The following is a 20,523-nucleotide window of genomic DNA, read 5'->3' on the forward strand; positions in this document are numbered from 1 at the left end:
AACAAATAATAAAAGATTCAGCAGAAGCAGCATGTTTTAAACCAGGTGTGTGTCAAGTGTGATAATGTGTTAATTACCATCTAGATTCAATGCAACCTGTTCTTTATTGTCCTCTTCATCAGTTCACTGCTCCTCTTCCCTCCTCAGGCGTTTACTGCAGCTCTGCAGACTCAGTGGAGTTGGATCCTTCAGCTGTGCTGCTGCATCGAAACCCACCTGAAAGAAAATACGTCCTACTTCCAGGTGAGTTCACTGACCTTGTGACTTATCAACTCTCTTATCACCAACTTCATATGATCATTGTATCTGTAAAGAGCTCAAGAGCTCATCAGGGAATCTGGAATCTGTTCGTGCAGATTTTTTACAGTAAAATTTAATTCCTCAAATTCTTTTCCCCCAGTTTTTCTCTGACGTGAAGGAGGCAGAGGAGCGGATTAAAAAGATGCAGGACACGATGAAGAGGAAGTACACGTGTGAACGGAACATCACGGTCACGCGGCTGGAAGACCTGCTGCAGGACGCAGCTGTGGGTTCATTCATCACTCCGAGTTCACCTTAAACACATTAATGTTATTAGTAATTATTATTATTATTATTATTGTTGTTATTTCAACTGCTGATTTAAATAGCGGACGCTAAAAGTGACGATGATGAAATATATCTACAGACTTCACATCCTAACTTCAGAGCAACTTCACAACGACTTATGAGATCGTGTTTGTATTCATTTCATTTTCAATAGGATGAGAAAGAGCAACTGACAGAGTTCAAGACTCACCTGGAGGGTTTGAAGCGAAGAGCCAAGACCATCGTCCTGCTGAAACCACGGAACCCCACCACACCCTTAAAGGGCAAACTGCCCATCCAGGCTGTTTGTGACTTCAAACAGATGGAGGTAAGAACCACACATGGACACTGAGGTTTGTTTAAATGCAAGATTAAAAAAAGATTACGCAAAGAAAAAAATGATTTTCACTAAACTTGGTGAAAGGATGTGAAATGAGTCCGGAAAGAACTTTCTGGTTAGGATCTGGATCAGAGGACAAAGTGTCTTTCAACAACATTTCCCCAGAGAATACAAATAAAGCATATTTTGGGAGCTGATATTTATGAGTGTGGGAAATTTGGTTCTCTGCTGAGTGGGATTCTAGTTTACAGTGCATGGAAACATTTCAGAATGTGTAAACAGTTACCAAAGTCCGGCTTTTGATTAACGTCTAATAAAGAAATGTACGGGACGCTCTGAATGCAGACACTTTACAGGACTTCACATTATCAGGTTTATGTTTGTTGGACGTCAGCGTGTGTTTATTTTCCTCCAGATCACCGTCCACAGAGGAGACGAATGTGCTCTGCTGAACAACTCACAGCCTCATAAGTGGAAGGTGCTGAACGATAAAGGCTGCGAGTCGTCCGTACCGTCCATCTGCTTCCTGGTTCCGCCCACCAACAAGGAAGCGGTGAACAGCGTTGCCGGGTGAGCTCCGTTAGATCAGAACGTGAATTCACACCCTCGCAGAAAGCACGTGTGTAACGTTCACGCTACCTTCCTCAGACTGGACGGGAACCTCCAGAGGCTGCAGACGATGTGGCAGACGATGTTCGTGGACATGAAGAGTCTGTTGTCGTGGCAATACCTGATGAGAGACATCCACATCATCAAAACCTGGAACATCACCATGGTAACAACAGAGCACCTGAGAAGCTAATACACATTTTAAGTTTCTATGAAAAGTCTGAAGAGCAGCAGCTTCTTGTTTTCCTAACACACACATCACTCGTTCATTTACTGTAACCCTGCCTCTTGTGGAGTTTATATAAATATGTCAATTTGATATAAATACAGTTTATAATCACTTAATATTGTATCTTGCTATCTTCTTTATTCAAATGTTTTTGTGTAGAACAAGTGTTTTCATGATGTTTGATTCCCCCCCCCGCAGTTTAAGACCCTGAGGGTGGAGGAGTACCGGCTGGCTTTGAGAAACCTGGAGCAGCACTACCAGGACTTCCTGCGCGACAGCCAGGACTCCCAGATGTTTGGTGCCGAGGACCGAATGCAAGTGGAGTCCAACTACAACAAGGCCAACCAGCACTACAACACAATGGTCAGCTCCGCAGAGCAAGGTGCGTACTGTTTGGTTTTTAAAGCTCATGTGGCAGAAAACAGTTTTTATTCTCATTGAATCATTTGTGTTGACATCCATTCGTGGTCATCGGTGTGTGTGTTGACTGTCGGGTTCATGTTACAGGAAATGTGCCAGCCAGGACAGGTGAGGTGCTTCAGATGTGTAACAGGAGCTTCTGATTGTGTGTGTGTGTGTGTGTGTGTGTGTGTGTGTGTGTAACACGGGCTGTGTTTCTGTCATGTCTCACTTTCTTCATTAACTCAATCAGCTTCGTCATCCTGACTGATGTATTGTTTTGAATTCTCCTCTAACTTCTCTCAGTGTTGCCTTCTTGTCTCCGTGCATGTGTATCAGTGAATGATTTAATTAATTAACCACGATAACAGAAAATCAATGTGGCACCAATCACGCATGAAGAAGCACATTTACTGTGTTCGATAGCACAGATAGTAGTTCTAGTTTTATCACATTGTTTGTTTCAAGTATTTGAGAGTACTTCAGATTTTAAACACAATATAAATAATAATAATCTTATAACTAATACTAAATCTTTTCAGACTTTTTATGCATTTGATTGTTGACTAAATTTGATCTTGCATGCAAAACCTGACTTGAACTAATCACCAGCTCTTTGCAAACAGATTCAATATGTTTACAGATATAAAAATATCTTCTAAACACGTTATTCTGAATCAACCAGGTGAGCAAGACGAGTCCATGTGCAAGACTTACCTGACAAAGATCAAGGACCTCCGCCTGATGCTGGAGGGGTGCGAGAATCGAACGGTGACACGCCTTCGTCAGCCCGTGGACAAGGAGCCGCTGAAGGCTTGTGCCCTGAAGACCGCAGAGCAAATGGTAAATCACGACCAGCAGGAAACAGATGAATCTGAATGAAACACGGACTGTTTAATAAAGATGGACGACGTGACAGGTCGAGGCTGGGGCCAAAGCGTCTTGATCGCCCCCTGGTGGCTGGCTGCAGTATTAGCCTTAACCTCCACCTCCTCCATGTAGGACAACAAGTTGTCAAAGTACATGTTAAATAACATTTTCTCGAAGATGGTGTTGACAAGTTATCTGATGACATGATTGAAAGCTGAGACTGGGAGGAAGTGGAAATATGACGGCCATCTTTATTTACAGTCTATAGTTTAAGTTTTCCTTTATCGAACATATCCTATAAACAGTACTTGATTTGAATACCAGTAATATATAAATGTTACTGGCTGAAATACTGAATATTTTCATGCTTGGTGGCAGAAAGTGCAGTCTGAGTTGGAGGGCTTGAAGAAGGACTTGAACTCCATCGCTGAGAAGACAGAGGAGGTTCTGGTGTCTCCTCAGCAGTCGAGCTCTGCCCCAATGCTGCGCTCGGAACTGGACGTCACCCTGAGGAAGATGGACCACGTCTACGGCCTCTCGTCCGTCTACCTGGACAAGTGAGGCTCCTGGACTCTCTGAGCGTCTCCTTGAGAATGAATTTACAGCTGTGACTTTGCTTTTTTTTTTGACACAACGTGAACTGTTTGATTTCAGGCTGAAGACCATCGACGTTGTGATCAGAAACACCAAAGATGCTGAGGACACGCTGAAGAACTATGAGACTCGTCTGCGTGACGTCAGTAACGTGCCCGCGGAGGAGAAGGAGGTGGAGGACCATCGCACTCAGCTGAAGGCATGTCCTCTTTTTTTCATTCATATCTAAAATCACATGAAGGAACTCGTCGCATCAGCCTTGTTTTAGTGTGAAGGTGACGACTTTGTTCTTCTCTCTGACAGACCATGCGTGATGAAGCCGAGGCCGACCAGGCGGTGTTTGACCGCCTGCAGGACGAGCTCAGGAGAGCTACAACCATCAACGACAAGATGACGAGGATCCACAGCGAGCGTGACGCCGAGCTGGAGCATTACCGTCAGCTGGTCAGCAGCCTCCTGGAGCGCTGGCAGGCCGTGTTTGCTCAGGTGGAGCTGAGACTGAGGGAGCTCGACCTCCTCGGGCGCCACATGACCTCCTACCGCAGGAGCTACGAGTGGCTCATCCGCTGGCTCGGAGAGGCGAGGCAGAGGCAGGAGAAGATCCAAGCTCTGCCAGTCGGGGACAGCAAGGCTCTCAAGGAGCAACTGGCAGAGGAGAAGGTACTAGAGGAGAAAAGCTGTTACCCCCCCCTGGTGGTCAGACTGGCAGAACAGATTATCTGTCTGTGCATCGATTCCTTTGAGTTCATGTGTCAAAAGCTTTGCAGCTGCAGCTTTCTCTTTTTGTTGGAAAAAATAATTGAACGATGTTTTCATTTTTACTTAGAAACTCCTGGAAGAGATCGAGAAAAACAAGGACAAGATTGAAAACTGCCATAAAGATGCCAAAGCGTACATTGACTCAGTGAAGGTTCGTACTAATATCTTCAGCTTTACAAGGAATTTTATTTCCTGGTTCGACTTTAGGTTTTTTTTTTGGCCTGACATCATTTCTTTTTCATCCCTTTCTAGGATTATGAGTTCCAGGTTTTGACCTACAAAGCCCTGCAAGATCCAATCGCATCTCCACTCAAGAAACCCAAAATGGAGTGTGCGTCTGACAACATCATCCAAGAGGTGGGTTTGTCTTTCCAATGATGACAACACATCTATGAAATGCCTCTAACAGTTCTGTACATAATCCTGTTCACTGAATCTACTTAAAGAATAATAGAAAGTGAAAGTTTAAAAATGATCCTGTTCATTTCTTTCAGTACGTCACTCTGAGAACACGCTACAGCGAACTCACGACTCTCACCAACCAGTACATTAAATTCATCATTGATACACAGCGCCGCCTGGAGGATGATGAGGTAATTACACTTACCAAAGGCTAGCTTCACTAACCACCACTGCCTGTTTGAACTGTACGGGAAATCATTTGTCATTGAATACGTACTGAATATTGACACTCAAATGTTCGACTGCGAGGCCGATGAGAGCAAACAGTGGTGAAGCAAACTGTTTCATGTTGCAGCGCATCACATCCCCACTATGATATTTGTCTCTCATTCCCCGACTCTGTGTATTTTAGTCAAATCATGTCACGTAGTTTGTACAGTCAGATTCAGTCACATTTTTCTAACTGCTCAGCTGCTTGTCCAACTATTTTAATTTGGTATCTGCTTCTTTATTTCCTCTTGAAATCACTTGTGATTTGAAGGTTTCGGCTCGGCTCCTTTTCAATCTACACCTCTACCGTTCTTTTCTCCCTTTTCTTCTTTTCTAACTTTCTGTTGTGTTTGATCCTTTTGACCTGCTCGCCAGTGCTTTGTCATGACGAATGTTAATCACGAGCTTAAGAGATGAAGCACCAGGTATTTAACAGAAGACCCTCTCAGTTTTATCACATCATTCGTCTCGACATCAGACCCTTGTGTGTATTGGAGAGGAAGGTTCAGGACCATTTTCAGTTTCTGTCCTGATTTTTTCTTTGCTTTTTAAACTTTAAAAAACGTTTTTTTGAAAGATATTCATGCTGTCTTAACTGAAAGGACTCACTGTTGAGCACCTCAACTACCAATTATTTCTATTATTCATTAGTCTGCAGAATTCTTTTATTTTTAATTTGTCAATCTTTTAATGTGTAAAACATGAAGGTTGCTACTCAAAACAGTTGCTGATTAACAACGATGTCCCAAAAAAACCTCAATTTTAAATCAACATAGGTTTTGAAAATCCTGAACCTTCCTTAAACTCAACTCTTGCTGTTTATCTGTCGTCAGAGTTGATCTTGGATTCATGTCTCGTCGCTGACACTGAATCTGAGCTTCCTTTGTGTCGTGTGTTGACATGACATCAGGTTGTGTTTGCTGCATCACTATGCTTATCTTCATAATGTGGCTATTCCGGTTCTTACACCTCAAATTCTTGCTGTGATGTAAATCCATACAAACTGTCACTGTGCTGTTTCGTAAGTTCTTTGTTCGGTCGTGGTATATTTCACTATGAGCTTTATACTTTTTGCATGCTGACTATTATCTATTCCCTTAATCCTCTTGATTATTTTACTGAATGAAAGATGCTGACTCAACAAATTGTATGAACCATATCGGTACAAGATTGAAATATAAATTTTAAAATTTTTTCGCCTTTGCAAATATTACATGCACAAAATTTGCTGTTATTTGAAATAATTCCACCTTGAACAATGTGTAAAATAGGATAAAGCCTAATTTGCGCCGTATCTGTTTAGATCTTTGATCAATTAAAATGCCTCAACTGCATGAAATCACAGTATAGTGTTATGCTGTGTTGTGAAGTAAAGTGTTGTTCTTTGTGCCATACACTGATTAAACATGAAAGACATTTCCCAATACTGTATTTACCCCTAGTTTAAATTATATTTCCTGTTGCTGTAACATAATCTCATGTATTTACATTTTTATGTACCTACATGTTTTATTAACTGCTTTAACGCAGATTTATTCAATAGTCTAGCAACTCTAACATGCTCTCAATTCTCTTTGCTCCCTCTTTGCTTCTACTAATACAGAAAGCCTCTGAGAAACTAAAAGAAGAGGAGAGGAGAAGGCTGGCAGAAATACAGGCCGAGTTAGAGAAGCAGAAACAGTTGGCTGAGGCTCACGCTAAATCTGTGGCCAAAGCAGAGCAAGAGGCGCAGGAGCTGAAGCTGAAGATGAAGGAGGAGGCCGGCAAGAGGCAGGACGTGGCTGTGGACGCTGAGAAACAGAAGCAAAACATACAGCAAGAGCTGCATCACCTGAAGAGTCTGTCAGAGCAGGAGATCAAGTCCAAGAATCAGCAGCTAGAGGAGGCGCTGGTCAGCCGCAGGAAGATTGAGGAGGAAATCCACATAATTAGACTCCAGTTAGAGACGACAATAACACAGAAGACAACATCCGAGTCCGAGTTACAGAAGCTCAGAGACAAGGCTGCTGAGGCTGAGAAGCTCAGGAAAGCTGCTCAGGAGGAGGCAGAGCGGCTTCGCAAGCAGGTAACCGAAGAGACTCAGAAGAAGAAAAATGCTGAGGATGAGCTGAAGCGTAAATCTGACGCAGAAAAAGAAGCTGCCAAGCAAAAGCAGAAGGCGATGGATGACCTGCAGAAATTCAAACTGCAAGCAGAGGAGGCCGAGAGGCGAATGAAACAGGCCGAGGAGGAGAAAATAAGGCAGATTAAGGTCGTGGAGGAGGTGGCACAGAAGAGTGCTGCCACACATTTGCAAACCACATCCATGTCATTCACTGAAAAGACAACAAAGCTCGAGGAATCCCTCAAGAAAGAGCAGGGCACTGTAATGAAGTTGCAGGAGGAAGCTGAAAAACTTCGTAAACAACAAGAGGAGGCAAACAAAGCCAGGGAGCAAGCAGAGAAGGAGCTTGAAACATGGAGGCAAAAGGCCAATGAAGCTCTCCGCTTGAGGCTCCAAGCCGAGGAGGAAGCCCAGAAGAAGAGTCAGGCTCAGGAGGAGGCAGAGAAGCAGAAGCTTGAGGCTGAGCGAGACGCCAAGAAACGGGGTAAAGCTGAAGAAGCTGCCCTTAAGCAGAAGGAGAATGCAGAGATAGAGTTGGAAAAACAGAGGAAATTTGCAGAACAAATAGCTCAGCACAAGCTGTCTGCGGAACAAGAGTGCATCCGTTTGAAGGCCGACTTTGAACATGCTGAACAGCAGAGGGGCCTGTTGGATAATGAGCTCCAGCGCCTGAAAAACGAGGTGAACGCTGCTGAAAACCAGAGGAAACAACTGGAGGACGAGCTGGCTAAAGTCAGGAGTGAAATGGATGCCCTGCTGCACATGAAGATTCAAGCGGAGAAGGAGACGTTGTCAAAAACAGAGAAGAGCAAACAGCTTCTCGAGTCTGAGGCGCTGAAAATGAAACAACTTGCTGAGGAAGCAACCAGGCTGAGATCGGTTGCTGAAGAAGCAAAGAAGCAGAGGCAGATCGCCGAGGAAGAGGCGGCGCGGCAAAGAGCAGAGGCTGAAAAAATACTCAAGGAAAAACTGGCTGCCATTAATGAGGCGACACGTCTGAAGACTGAGGCAGAGATGGCTCTAAAAGCTAAAGAGGCAGAGAATGAAAGACTCAAAAGAAAAGCTGAGGATGAAGCTTATCAGAGGAAGATGCTGGAGGATCAAGCTGCTCAGCACAAACAAGACATTGAGGAGAAGATCACACACCTGAAGAGCTCGTCTGTTTCTGAGTTAGGGCGACAGAAGACCATTGTGGAAGAAACGCTGAGGCAAAAGAAGGTGGTTGAAGAAGAAATTCACATCATAAAGATCAACTTTGAGAAAGCATCAAAAGAGAAGTCCGATTTAGAGTCGGAATTGAAGAAACTGAAGGGTATCGCAGATGAAACACAGAAAAGCAAACTCAAAGCTGAAGCTGAGGCAGAGAAACTGAAAAAGCTCTCAGCAGAGGAGGAGAAGAAAAGGAAAGAAGCTGAGGAGAAGGTGAAAAGAATCACTGCCGCAGAAGAAGAGGCAGCAAGACAATGCAAAGCCGCTCAGGAGGAAGTCCAACGCCTCAAAAAGAAAGCTGCCGAGGCGAATAAACAGAAAGACAAGGCAGAGAAAGATGCAGAGAAGCAGGTGGTTCTGGCCAAAGAAGCCGCACAGAAATGCACGGCTGCAGAACAGAAAGCTCAAGATGTTCTCAGCAAGAATAAGGAAGACACTCTCGCTCAGGAAAAGCTGAGAGACGAGTTTGAGAACGCCAAGAAACTTGCACAAGCGGCTGAGAAGGCCAAAGAGAAGGCAGAGAAAGAGGCGGCCCTGCTGCGTCAAAAAGCCGAGGAGGCTGAAAAACTGAAAAAAGCAGCTGAGGATGAAGCTGCTAAACAGGCCAAAGCACAAAAAGACACAGAGAAACTGAGGAAAGAGGCGCAGGAGGAGGCCTCGAAGAGAGCAGCAGCTGAGGCAGCCGCTCTGAAGCAGAAGAAGCAGGCGGATGCAGAGATGGCCAAGCACAAAAAAGAAGCAGAACAAGCACTTAAACAGAAGTCTCAGGTGGAAAAGGAACTTACAGTGGTCAAACTGCAACTGGATGAGACAGATAAGCAGAAAGCTTTGTTGGATGAGGAGCTTCAGAGAGTGAAAGGTGAAGTAAATGATGCCGTCAAACAAAAGGCCCAGGTGGAGGATGAACTCGCCAAAGTTAAGATCCAGATGGACGAGCTCCTGAAGCTCAAGCTCAAAATCGAGGAGGAAAATCGCCGCCTCATGAAGAAGGACAAAGATAACACACAGAAAGTTCTTGCAGAGGAAGCAGAGAAAATGAAGAGCTTGGCAGAAGAAGCTGCGAGACTCAGTGTGGAGGCTGAAGAAACAGCCCGACAGAGGAAGATGGCTGAGTCCGACCTGGCTGAGCAGAGGGCACTTGCAGAGAAGATACTGAAGGAGAAAATGCAGGCCATCCAAGAGGCTACCAAACTGAAAGCCCAGGCAGAGGAGCTCCAGAAACAAAAGAACCAGGCGCAAGAAAAGGCTAAAAAACTTCAGGAGGACAAACAACAGATCCAGCAGCGTCTCGATAAGGAGACAGAGGGTTTCCAAAAATCTTTGGAGGCTGAGCGAAAGAGGCAGCTGGAAGTTGCAGCCGAGGCAGAGAAGCTGAGATTGAGGGTGAAGGAGCTCAGTGACGCTCAGGCAAAAGCCGATGAGGATGCAAAGAAATTCAAGAAACAAGCCGAAGAGGCAAAAGCTCAGCTTCAAGCGGCCGAGAAGCAAACTACAGAAACTGTTGTGCACAAGTTGGAGACACAGAGGCTCCAGAGCACCAGAGAGGCTGATGACCTGAAGAAAGCCATCGCTGACCTTGAGAAGGAGCGAGAGAAACTGAAAAAAGAGGCAGAGGTGCTTCAGAACAAATCTAAAGAGGTATTGTGGCATGATGTTATCAGTTTATAGAACCCCTGCTAAACACACTAACCACAGAATAGTGTTGGAGGAAGCACACGGAACATTTCATGTAAATTGCAGTGTCTTTAATTAACAGCCAGCAATTTATATGAATGTCATTCAAAACACAATAGTACATAACTCAAATGTGTATTTACTTTCTCGCTGAGATGAAATGATTGATACTCGTCTAATTTCTGTATGCTAAATATGCAGCTATCCCCAGGGAATGGTTAGCTTAGCATAAAGATTGTTAACTGGAGGAAACAGTTTTTGCCCATTCATTTATTTTCTTTGCTGATAAAACTGGAACTGGAATTATTAGCCAGGCTAGCCATTTCCTACTGTTTACAGTCTTTATGCTAAGCTAAGCAAACCATCTCCTGGGTCCAGCCTCATATTTACTGCGCAGTCATGTGAGTCATCAATCAAAGCTTTTTCTAAAATTGTTGCACTATTTAAATATTTCTTTGAGATGATGGAATGATTTGGGTTTCAGGTCATAAACATTTTATTGATTTTCTTTCTTCTTTTTTTCCAAACAGATGGCAAATGCCCAACAAGAACAAATTGAGCAACAGAAGGTCAAACTTCAGCAGACTTTCCTCACAGAAAAGGAAGTATTGTTGAAAAGAGAAAAGGCGGTCGAAGATGAGAAAAAGAAGTTTGAGAAACAGCTCGAGGATGAAATGAACAAAGCCAAAGCTCTGAAAGATGAACAAGAACGTCAGCGGAAGCTAATGGAAGAAGAGAAGAAGAAACTTAAGGCCATAATGGATGAAGCGGTAAAGAAACAGAAGGATGCTGAAGCAGAGATGAAAAACAAGCAGAAGGAAATGGAAGTGCTTGAGAAGAAAAGGCTTGAACAAGAAAAGCTGTTAGGAGAAGAAAACAAAAAGCTCAGAGAGAAACTTCAGAATCTGGAGGTTGCCTCGAAACAGGCTGAAGCCCAAACAAAGGATACTGAAGTCCAGACTGATAAAGTCCCAGAGGAGCAGTTAGTTGCCATGACCATGGTGGGAACAACAAAGAGTGTTTTCAATGGTTCTGTTGAAGTGGACGGAGCGAAGAAAGATGGACAATCACCTTTATCATTTGAGGGAATAAGAGAGAAAGTTCCTGCTGAGAGGCTCCATGACATTGGTGTTTTAACCAAAAAGGAGTTTGACAAATTGAAAAAGGGCAAAGTATCTGTGCAAGACCTTCAAAACACTGATAAAGTGAAATCATGTCTTAAGGGTCAGAACAGTGTTGGAGGTGTCTTGACTCCATCCAAAGAGAAAATGAGTGTCTATCAGGCCATGACCGAGAACAGGATTACTCCTAGCACTGCCACAATGCTCCTGGAGGCTCAGGCAGCTTCTGGTTACATCGTTGATCCAGTGAGAAATAAACTTCTCTCTGTAGATGAGGCTGTTAAGGATGAGGTAATTGGACCTGAGTTCCATGACAGGATGCTCTCTGCAGAGAGAGCAGCCACTGGCTTCAAAGATCCATATACTGGAGCCAAAATCTCTCTCTTTGAGGCCATGAAAAAGGGGCTTATTGACAAGGAGCAGGCCACCAAATACCTAGATGTACAGCTGGCAACTGGTGGCGTCATTGACCCCATCAACAGTCACAGAGTGCCCCTCCAGACTGCCTACAAGCAAGGTCAGTTTGATGCAGACATGAATAAGAAACTTGCCGATCCCAGTGATGATTGCAAGTTATTCATCGACCCCAGCACTCAGGAGCAACTCACTTACAAACAGTTACTGGAGAAATGTACCAAAGATGCAGAGACGGGCCTGCTGATATTACCAGTCACCGAAACAGCTGCTCAAAGTGAAAGATACACAGATGTGGAGGCAAAGGAGATGTTCAGCAAGGCTCACGTTGATGTGCCATTTGGAAGATTTAAGGGAAAAACTGTCACCATATGGGAAGTCATCAATTCAGAATATTTCACAGAGGAGCAAAGGCGTCAACTGATTCGCCAGTACAAGACAGGCAAGATCACAGTGGAGAAGATTATTAAAATAGTAATCACTGTTATGGAAGACAAGGACAAAAATAATGAAAATGTGTTTAATGGATTGAGGGCTCCAGTCTCTGCCAATGAATTATTAGAGTCTAAGGTTATAAACAAAGACTTGTTCAACAAGTTGAGTAATGGCAAGATAACAGTTAAAGAGATCTCTGAGATGGAGCCTGTAAAGAAAGCACTTCAAGGAACTCCAAGCATTGCTGGGCTGTTGAATGAACAAACCAAGGAGAAAATGCCTTTCTATCAAGCTATGAAGAAAGAGTTACTGTCACCAGAAACTGCACTGAACCTTCTAGAAGCTCAAGCAGCGACAGGGTTTGTAATGGATCCCGTCAAAAATGAGAGGGTCCCTGTAGATGAAGCTGTAAAATCGGGTCTTGTAGGTCCAGAACTGCATGAACGACTTCTGTCTGCTGAGAGAGCTGTCAACGGCTACAGAGATCCATACACAGGACAGAAGGTGTCTCTGTTTGAGGCGATGAACAAAGGCCTTATTAAGAAAGATCATGGCATTCGTCTGCTTGAGGCACAACTCTCAACCGGTGGAATCATTGACCCTGTTAAAAGCTATCGCATCCCACATGAGGTTGCCTGCAAGCGTGGATATTTTGATGAGGAAATCTCCAAGACCCTAAACAAGAGCACTGATGAAACAAAAGTCTTTTATGATCCTAACTCACAAGAGGATGCAACCTACACACAGCTCATGAACAAATGTGTTACTGATAAAGACACTGGACTTCCATTGCTCTCCCTCTCAAAGAAGGCTGCAAAGCCAAAACAAGACAAACAGATTACAGAGGCTAAGACAAAGGATGCTCTAAATCAGTCAACTATGGAGCTGGAGTATGGACCTTTTAAAGGAAGAAAGGTCACAATTTGGGAGATCATACACTCTGAATACATCACTGAGGAGCAAAGAATAGAGCTTATCCGACAGTACAGAATAGGGCAGGTGACAATTGAGAAGTTGATAAAGATTGTAGTAACGATGGTTGACGAAAAGGAGGACAAAACAAAGGAAGGCGTCTATTTTGAAGGCCTCAGGGCACCAGTCGCTGCCAGCTCATTACTTGATTCCAACATCATTGATAAGGCGACATTTGATCAACTCGAACAGGGTAAAAAGACACCTAAAGCAGTCAGTGAAAGTGACAAAGTCAGAAAGTACTTGCAGGGCACAGACCGCATTGATGGTGTCACTATGGAAGATTCAAATGAGAAGCTAAGCATATATCAAGCAATGAAAAAGAATGCTTTGCAACAAAACACTGGGCTCGCACTGCTAGAGGCACAAGCTGGAACTGGTTTCATAACTGATCCAGTCAAAAATTTGAAATACTCCGTGGATGATGCTGTGAAGGTTGGAGTTGTTGGCCCAGAGCTTCATGAGAAACTTCTCTCAGCTGAAAAGGCAGTGACAGGATACAAAGATCCATATACAGGCAACACAATTTCTCTATTCCAAGCCATGAAGAAAGAACTTGTTCTAAGGGAGCATGCTATTCCTCTTCTGGAAGCTCAGATTACTACAGGAGGGATCATTGATCCAGTCTGCAGCCACCGTGTTCCCAATGATGTGGCCATTCAGCGTGGATACTTCAGTAAACAAATGGCAAAGTCCTTCAATGAACCTTCAGGTGACATTAAAGGCTTCACCAATCCCAACACCAATGAAAATGTTACTTACAAGCAGTTGCTGGAGAAATGTGCAAGAGATCCCAACTCTGGTTTGTGCTACCTGCCGCTGTCTAAAGTCGAGGCTCCTGTTCCCGTGGAGAAATCATATCAGTACACAGAAGAACAAGCTCAAACAGATCTAGCCAACACTCAAATTGAGATCCCTCATAAGAATTTTGCAGGAAAGAGTATGACCATTTGGGAAGTCATGAATTCCAATATGCTTCCAGAAAAAGAGAGGCTGCGCCTCATGGAGCAGTATCGTTTGGGGCAAATCACAAGAGACAGAATGCTTGTCATCATCATTGAAATCATTGAACACAGAGAGACAATGAAGTCAGATCAGAGCATGTCCTGTGATGTCATCAGAAGAAGAGTTACTATTGAGGAACTTTACAGTGCTCGAATTATTGACTTGCAGACATACAACCTCCTCAAGCAAGAAAAGATGAGTATTCGTGAAGTCATGGAAATGGAATCAGTCAAACAATACCTCTTTGGCACTGGTTGTATTGCTGGAATTATGTCTGACAGTCCACCAAAGATCAGCATTTACCAGGCCATGAAGAGTGGACAAATTAAACCTGAAGTTGCTTTGAATCTCCTTGAGGCCCAAGCAGCAACCGGATTCATGATTGATCCAGTCAAGGATGAGCTTCTAACTGTTGATGAGGCTGTGCGCAAAGGGCTTGTGGGCCCTGAACTCCATGACAAACTTCTCTCTGCTGAGAGAGCAGTCACAGGTTACAAGGATCCGTACACTGGCAAAGTAATTTCTCTCTTCCAAGCGATGAAAAAAGACCTGATTCCTGAGGATTATGCCTTGAGGCTTTTGGAGGCCCAGAATGCCACTGGTGGATTAATGGATCCTGAATACTACTTCCACCTCCCCACAGACGTAGCTATGCAACGTGGATACATCAACAAAGAGACACTTGACAGAATTTCTGAACCTACCGGGGATGTGCGTGGATACACTGATCCAACAGCAGACGAGAAACAGTCCTATGCCCAGCTCCTGAAAAGATGCAGAGTTGACAAAGGAAGTGGTTTGAGGCTGCTTTCTCTGGCAGACAGAAAACTCCTCTTCAAGGGTCTGAGAAAGCAAATCACTGTGGATGAGCTGCTCCGTTCACAGATTATCAACCAAAAGACATACAACGACCTCACTGAAGGTGTCATTACAGTGGAGGAAGTCAGCAGAGAAGTGAAGAAATACCTTGAGGGTACCAGTTGTATTGCTGGAGTGTATGTAGAATCTAGCAAAGATCGGCTGTCTATTTATCAAGCAATGAAGAAGAACATGATCAGACCAGGGACCGCCTTTGAGCTCCTTGAGGCTCAAGCTGCCACAGGATATGTAATTGATCCTATCAAGAACCTTAAACTAAATGTCACAGAGGCTGTGAAACTGGGTGTTGTTGGCCAAGAGTTTAAAGATAAACTCGTCTCAGCTGAACGAGCTGTCACAGGCTACAAGGACCCTTATTCTGGCAAAGTCATCTCTCTATTCCAGGCAATGAAAAAGGGCCTCATTCTCAAAGACCATGGCATTCGTCTGCTCGAGGCTCAGATCGCTACTGGTGGAATCATTGATCCACAGGAGAGCCATCGACTGCCAGTTGAATCGGCATATGAACGTGGCCTCTTTGATGAGGAAATGAATGAAATCCTCACTGACCCGTCTGATGACACAAAGGGCTTCTTTGACCCCAACACTGAGGAAAATCTCACCTACCTACAGCTGATGGAGAGATGTATGATAGACCCAACAACAGGCCTTGCTCTTCTGCTGTTGAAAGAGAAGAAGCGCGAGAGGAAGACATCATCCAAGTCATCTGTTCGTAAACGTAGGGTCGTTATTGTCGATCCAGAGACAAGTAAAGAAATGTCTGTGTATGAGGCATACCAGAAAGGACTTATTGACCACCAGACATATCTTGAGCTTGCAGAGCAGGAGTGTGAATGGGAGGAAATCACCATCACCTCATCTGATGGAGTTGTGAAATCCATAATCACTGACAGACGGTCTGGTCAGCAGTATGACATAGATGATGCAATCTCACGCGGTCTGATTGACAAGTCAGCTCTGGATCAATACAGAGCAGGAACTCTGTCCATCACAGAGTTCGCAGACATGTTGTCTGGGAACACGAGTGGTTCCAGATCACGTTCTTCCTCCTTTGGCTCCTCTTCTTCCTACCCCATGAGCCCAGCACCTTCCATAAAAACACCAGCAACTACTTGGGTTGATCCCACAGAGGAAACTGGCCCTGTAGCCGGAATCTTAGACACAGAAACACTGGAGAAGGTGTCCGTCACAGAGGCCATTCACAGAAACCTTGTGGACAATATAACCGGTCAGAGGTTGCTGGAAGCTCAGGCCTGCACAGGAGGCATCCTTGACCCAAGTACTGGAGAGAAATTTTCTATTGCAGATGCAATGAACAAAGGGCTGGTGGATAAGATTATGGTGGACCGCATCGCTCTAGCACAGAAGGCCTACAGTGGATTTGAAGATCCAAGAACAAAATCCAAAATGTCAGCAGCTCAAGCTCTGAAGAAAGGCTGGCTGTACTATGAGGCCGGGCAGCGATTCCTGGAGGTCCAGTATCTTACTGGTGGTTTAATTGAACCAGATGCTACCAGCAGAGTATCCATAGATGAGGCAGTGAAGAAAGGCTACTTAGATGCACGCACTGCACAGAAGTTGCGAGATGTTAGTGCATACTCAAAATATCTTACATGCCCTAAAACCAAGCTCAAGATCTCTTACAAGGATGCTATGGAAAGAAGCATGATAGAGGAGGGCACCGGTCTAAGACTACTTGAAGCATCCTCTCAGTCTAGCAAAGGCCTTTACAGTCCCTATAGCATCAGTGGGTCAGGCTCCGCTAGTGGGTCACGCTCTGGTTCAAGAACTGGATCCAGGTCGGGCTCCAGAAGAGGCAGCTTTGATGCCACAGGATCAAGTTTCACCACAACCACCTTCTCTTCTTCCTACAGTTCACCAAGTTACACTCGTCGATACTGATGAAAGAAGAATACACTATAAAACCACAGTGCTCACAAGATGCCTAAATCAGTGGAATACAGACTCCTTATATTCTGCTCTGCATGTGGTTGTTGCAATACTTTTAATATTTAATTTTTTTACAAGTTGCATAATTTAGATTTTTGTATATTTCCCATTTACTTCTAGTTATGTTTATGCTTCTTTATGAGATGTTGGTTTTACTGCAAGATTATGTAACATGGGTTATTATATCCAATATCTATCACAAACATTTTTAAGTATATATTTTATGGTTTAATATAACAAGCATACATTTTTCCACAAACATGGATTCAATGAACCAAATTAAGTGTACAGATAAACAGATTTTCTTTGTACATGCAGTTTTTTCTGAATTTTAAAAGAAAGATAAAATCAACTCTGCAGAGCAGAATTAGGAGTCTCTCCCGAAGATGAATGACACTTAGTGTCTGCTTTAAGAATGTCAAGCTTCAAGATCTGTTCTCGCCTGGGCCACACTGCCACATATACTCTGCCAGTATCGGAACTCCAGTGCATTCCCAACGGTGTGTCGTCAAAACCTGGAGTTGCAGCAACATGCAAACCTTGTGAAATTAACTCCCAAACAACAAACTCCTACAAATGCAACAAATATGCAGCCTGATATGACCATTAACGCCATCCTGGACATCCAACCTCAAGACAAACACATGATAGTCCCAGCCTTTTGGACCCTTTAAGATAGGTGTGTAAAGAGAGAATTTACTCTTAAATCGAATGTTGTTTTTCTATGTTTGTGTCATTTGTCCTGAAGTCTAATGTTTTTGTTCCATGTTTTTCTGGTCCAGGTATTGTCTCCGCAGTTCATCATGTCTCCAGCTCCTCTCAGAAGTCTTCCACAGACCAGAGGCTGTAATTTGGACTGTGCCCTTTGCTGTAATAGATCATTTTATGCAACACTCCAGAGAAAAACTGACTCAAACCGTGTTCCATTGGTTTATTTTTTACTGTGCAACCATTTTGAACCTATAGCATCTACTCTTGAACTCATTTAAAGGCCTAAACCATGCTTTGTAAGTGCCTGCGTTTAAAATCCTGTCTAACACTGCACTGCGTGGTTGAATAGTATCAGGTGGTTAGACTGGAAACTGATTCGTGCATGACTGAAGGAGCAATGCTACTCATAGTTACTGTGTTATCAGGTAAGGCTTTTTACAGTATGTCACAATCTGACTTTAAAGTACTAACAGTCTGTTTAGTGTAGTCACACAGGGCTAAAATGTATGGTTCGAATGTTCAGTGGCTTAGATTTGAATATTTTTCTTTCACAGACAGGTAATGTATGTACTGTATATCGATGATGATATAAAGGACTATTGCTGAAAGCCATGAATTAACATTTCTCTGAGAAAGATCTCTAAGCTTTGCCACCAGACCCAGTATTTTCATTTTCCACCACATGTACTTGTTTTGAATTAAAATTCTTCTTTGTAAAGCAGCACATTTGATCTATATCATATTATTTTCGTACTTTATCGTGTATTTCTGCTTTGCATGATTTACTAACATTTACAAGGAGCGGAAACGACATAGTTGTATTCATTTAAGCATTTGTTTTATTGCTACGTTTCAAAAGGATTTTAATCAGGGTCGTCAAGCCTTGTTAAAAATGGTGTATTTATAATAAAATGGTGACAAGGAATTTTATTGTAACAGCCTATGCTATGTAAATAAAGATGGAAATTACATGTTTTGTGTTTGTATTCATTACAACTTTAACCAATCGTGTATTTCGATCATTCCCATATTAATTAGCGAGTGAATCAAAGTTTTCTTCTTCGTCACTGTATTTCTGATTGATACTGTTTCTGATGGTTGGATCTGAATGGATGTTTGGTGTCCGACGATTGTTATGAGCCAATTAAAATTTAATTTCACAATTTAAACAGAAGGATGAAGTTGGGTCATGTACCTGCAGAGTGAGAGAAACGTGACCTCCCAGAGTTTAACTTACCACCAGTTACCATCGTGTGTATTCACATTTACTTCAACCACTAACACCACCATGATTCTCCACCACATCAGTGTTCAGCTATTGATTATTTATTCACCTGTAACAATGATCACCAGTTATATGATTATTGATTTATCTGAAAAATGAGTAAATGAGGAGCATAAAGTGGCAGAGAACTTTAAATCAATTCATTTCCACTTGTGGTTAGTGCAGAAACGTATCATCAGTTATTAGTTACCATTAGTTACCATCAGTTATTATCAGTTATTACCATTAGTTACCATCAGTTACCATCATCTGTCTTCATCTGTCCTCATCTATCTTCATCTGTCCTCATCTATCTTCATCTGTCTTCATCTGTCCTCATCTGTCCTCATCTGTCTTCATCTGTCCTCATCTCTCAGACTGATGTCTTCGACCAATCCTCGACGCAGGGAACTGAAGTGTCCCCGCTGCCGGCAGCACGGCATCATCACCCCGCTGAGGAACCACCAGAGGTTGTGCCCGTTTCTCTGGTGCGACTGCTTGAAGTGTTTCCAGATCTCTCTGAGGGACCGGGTCAGTTCTGCCCAGCGAAGGAGACGTGAGCCCCAGGATCCGGAGCAGCGACCCGGTGCCCCCAGCACCCCGGCCGCCCCCAGAGAGGCTCCCCCCTCGGCCGCATCTCCCGGACCCGCAGCGGCTCCGTGGAGCTCCGCCGACGCAGGAGTGGCCCTGGATCTCCGCGCCAGAGCCCCCCGCAGAGAGGACCGTGTGACCCGGCAGGAGAGGAGAGAGGAGCGGCCCATCACTCCCACCGCAGCTATCAGTGAGTATCAGGATTATAAAGATGTATAAACATTCAAAATAAGAAGATAAATATTCAGGTTTATATTAATTTATATTCGTTACCATTACATCTAAGTGCTTCATATTATATGAGCCAATATGAATAGTAAAATATGTACCAAGCACAATTTATTCATTGGGTCAGAAACAGATCAAATGAATGATATGTTAAAACAATGAGGTACATTTTGTCAGAATTAGAAAATATAGTATTTATGAAACACCTCAAATAATAATAATAATAATAATGTGAAAGAATTGAAAAGAAGTCTTTTGTTATTTAACATTCAAATGTACATGTGGCTCATCTTGTTTCCATGTTTTCTTTCAGATGCTCAGGTCCATCACTTCCCCTACAGGATGCCAGCTCATTACCCAGCATCCTTTCCTCCACATCCAAACTTCTACTTCTACCCCCTGTGGATACCATCTGTGCCTGCTGCCATTTACAACTGCGGCCTCCCTGGACCAAACGCCCATTGCACATCTCCACCAGGGGCCGGACCTCTGGCTGTGAGTGGCTGTTTCTCAGATTGAATATTAAAACATTATTCATGTCTTGTGATATCGTCATTGTCGTCCTCCTGTTCGTGTGTCAGCTCTGCAGCCAGTTCCTCTTCATCCCTTCACCTCCAGAGGTCCCCTACACTCCTCCACCCTTAGAGGCCATGCTGACCCCTCTGTCAGAAGAACCTGAGCTCATCATAGAGGAGGTGGATTAAAGAGTGAGTCTGTGACAATAAGAGGCGGCGGATCACAGACGACTTGTTTCCTGTTTGTTTAAAGCCCGGCACGTTCTGCTGAGTGTTCCCATCAGTGTTCTGCACACTGTTTCCTGTTAATGTGCTGATAAAGGCCGGACGCTTTGTTTGACTAAAGCAGAATTTATTAAATGATTTAGTATTTTCATAAATGCTAATAAATGCAGTTTGCTTTAGACTTTTA

At 43.6% G+C, this 20,523-nt stretch overlaps 2 protein-coding genes across 34 annotated transcripts in view; both read left to right on the top strand.

The window, feature by feature from the left end:
• pleca (plectin a) overlaps positions 1 to 18,484 on the top strand; it is an 80,788-nt gene extending 62,304 nt beyond the window's left edge. For 24 of the 33 annotated variants that reach the window (XM_069516404.1, XM_069516407.1, XM_069516405.1 and 21 more), the window contains 17 exons: positions 148 to 243; positions 401 to 526; positions 743 to 895; positions 1,323 to 1,477; positions 1,556 to 1,682; positions 1,944 to 2,127; positions 2,253 to 2,273; positions 2,830 to 2,987; positions 3,393 to 3,571; positions 3,669 to 3,807; positions 3,912 to 4,268; positions 4,435 to 4,518; positions 4,620 to 4,724; positions 4,862 to 4,960; positions 6,643 to 9,990; positions 10,557 to 17,481; positions 17,585 to 18,484. In XM_069516404.1, the coding sequence (XP_069372505.1) occupies positions 148 to 243; positions 401 to 526; positions 743 to 895; positions 1,323 to 1,477; positions 1,556 to 1,682; positions 1,944 to 2,127; positions 2,253 to 2,273; positions 2,830 to 2,987; positions 3,393 to 3,571; positions 3,669 to 3,807; positions 3,912 to 4,268; positions 4,435 to 4,518; positions 4,620 to 4,724; positions 4,862 to 4,960; positions 6,643 to 9,990; positions 10,557 to 16,754 (11,529 nt within the window). In that variant the 3' untranslated portion in view covers positions 16,755 to 17,481; positions 17,585 to 18,484. The remainder of the gene's footprint in view (positions 1 to 147; positions 244 to 400; positions 527 to 742; positions 896 to 1,322; positions 1,478 to 1,555; positions 1,683 to 1,943; positions 2,128 to 2,252; positions 2,274 to 2,829; positions 2,988 to 3,392; positions 3,572 to 3,668; positions 3,808 to 3,911; positions 4,269 to 4,434; positions 4,519 to 4,619; positions 4,725 to 4,861; positions 4,961 to 6,642; positions 9,991 to 10,556; positions 17,482 to 17,584) is intronic. The other 9 variants (XM_069516406.1, XM_069516409.1, XM_069516430.1 and 6 more) reach the window with 3 other exon arrangements.
• Positions 18,485 to 19,158: 674 nt separating this feature from the next.
• LOC109640400 (doublesex and mab-3 related transcription factor 1-like) lies at positions 19,159 to 20,523 on the top strand. The gene is made up of 3 exons (XM_020104384.2): positions 19,159 to 19,558; positions 19,910 to 20,091; positions 20,178 to 20,523. Exons 1-3 carry the CDS (start codon positions 19,159 to 19,161, stop codon positions 20,298 to 20,300), a joined length of 705 nt encoding a protein of 234 aa, XP_019959943.2. The 3' UTR covers positions 20,301 to 20,523.

Source organism: Paralichthys olivaceus, chromosome 20, assembly GCF_024713975.1.
Source record: "Paralichthys olivaceus isolate ysfri-2021 chromosome 20, ASM2471397v2, whole genome shotgun sequence".
Lineage (NCBI taxonomy): Eukaryota > Metazoa > Chordata > Actinopteri > Pleuronectiformes > Paralichthyidae > Paralichthys > Paralichthys olivaceus.

Bases quoted from the DNA above. Each gene is read 5' to 3' on its own strand.
- LOC109640400 (XM_020104384.2), top strand. From the start codon at position 19,159: ATGTCTTCGACCAATCCTCGACGCAGGGAACTGAAGTGTCCCCGCTGC. The intron at 19,559-19,909 runs GTGAGTATCAGG...GTTTTCTTTCAG, and splicing joins CACTCCCACCGCAGCTATCA to ATGCTCAGGTCCATCACTTC. The intron at 20,092-20,177 runs GTGAGTGGCTGT...TTCGTGTGTCAG, and splicing joins CAGGGGCCGGACCTCTGGCT to CTCTGCAGCCAGTTCCTCTT.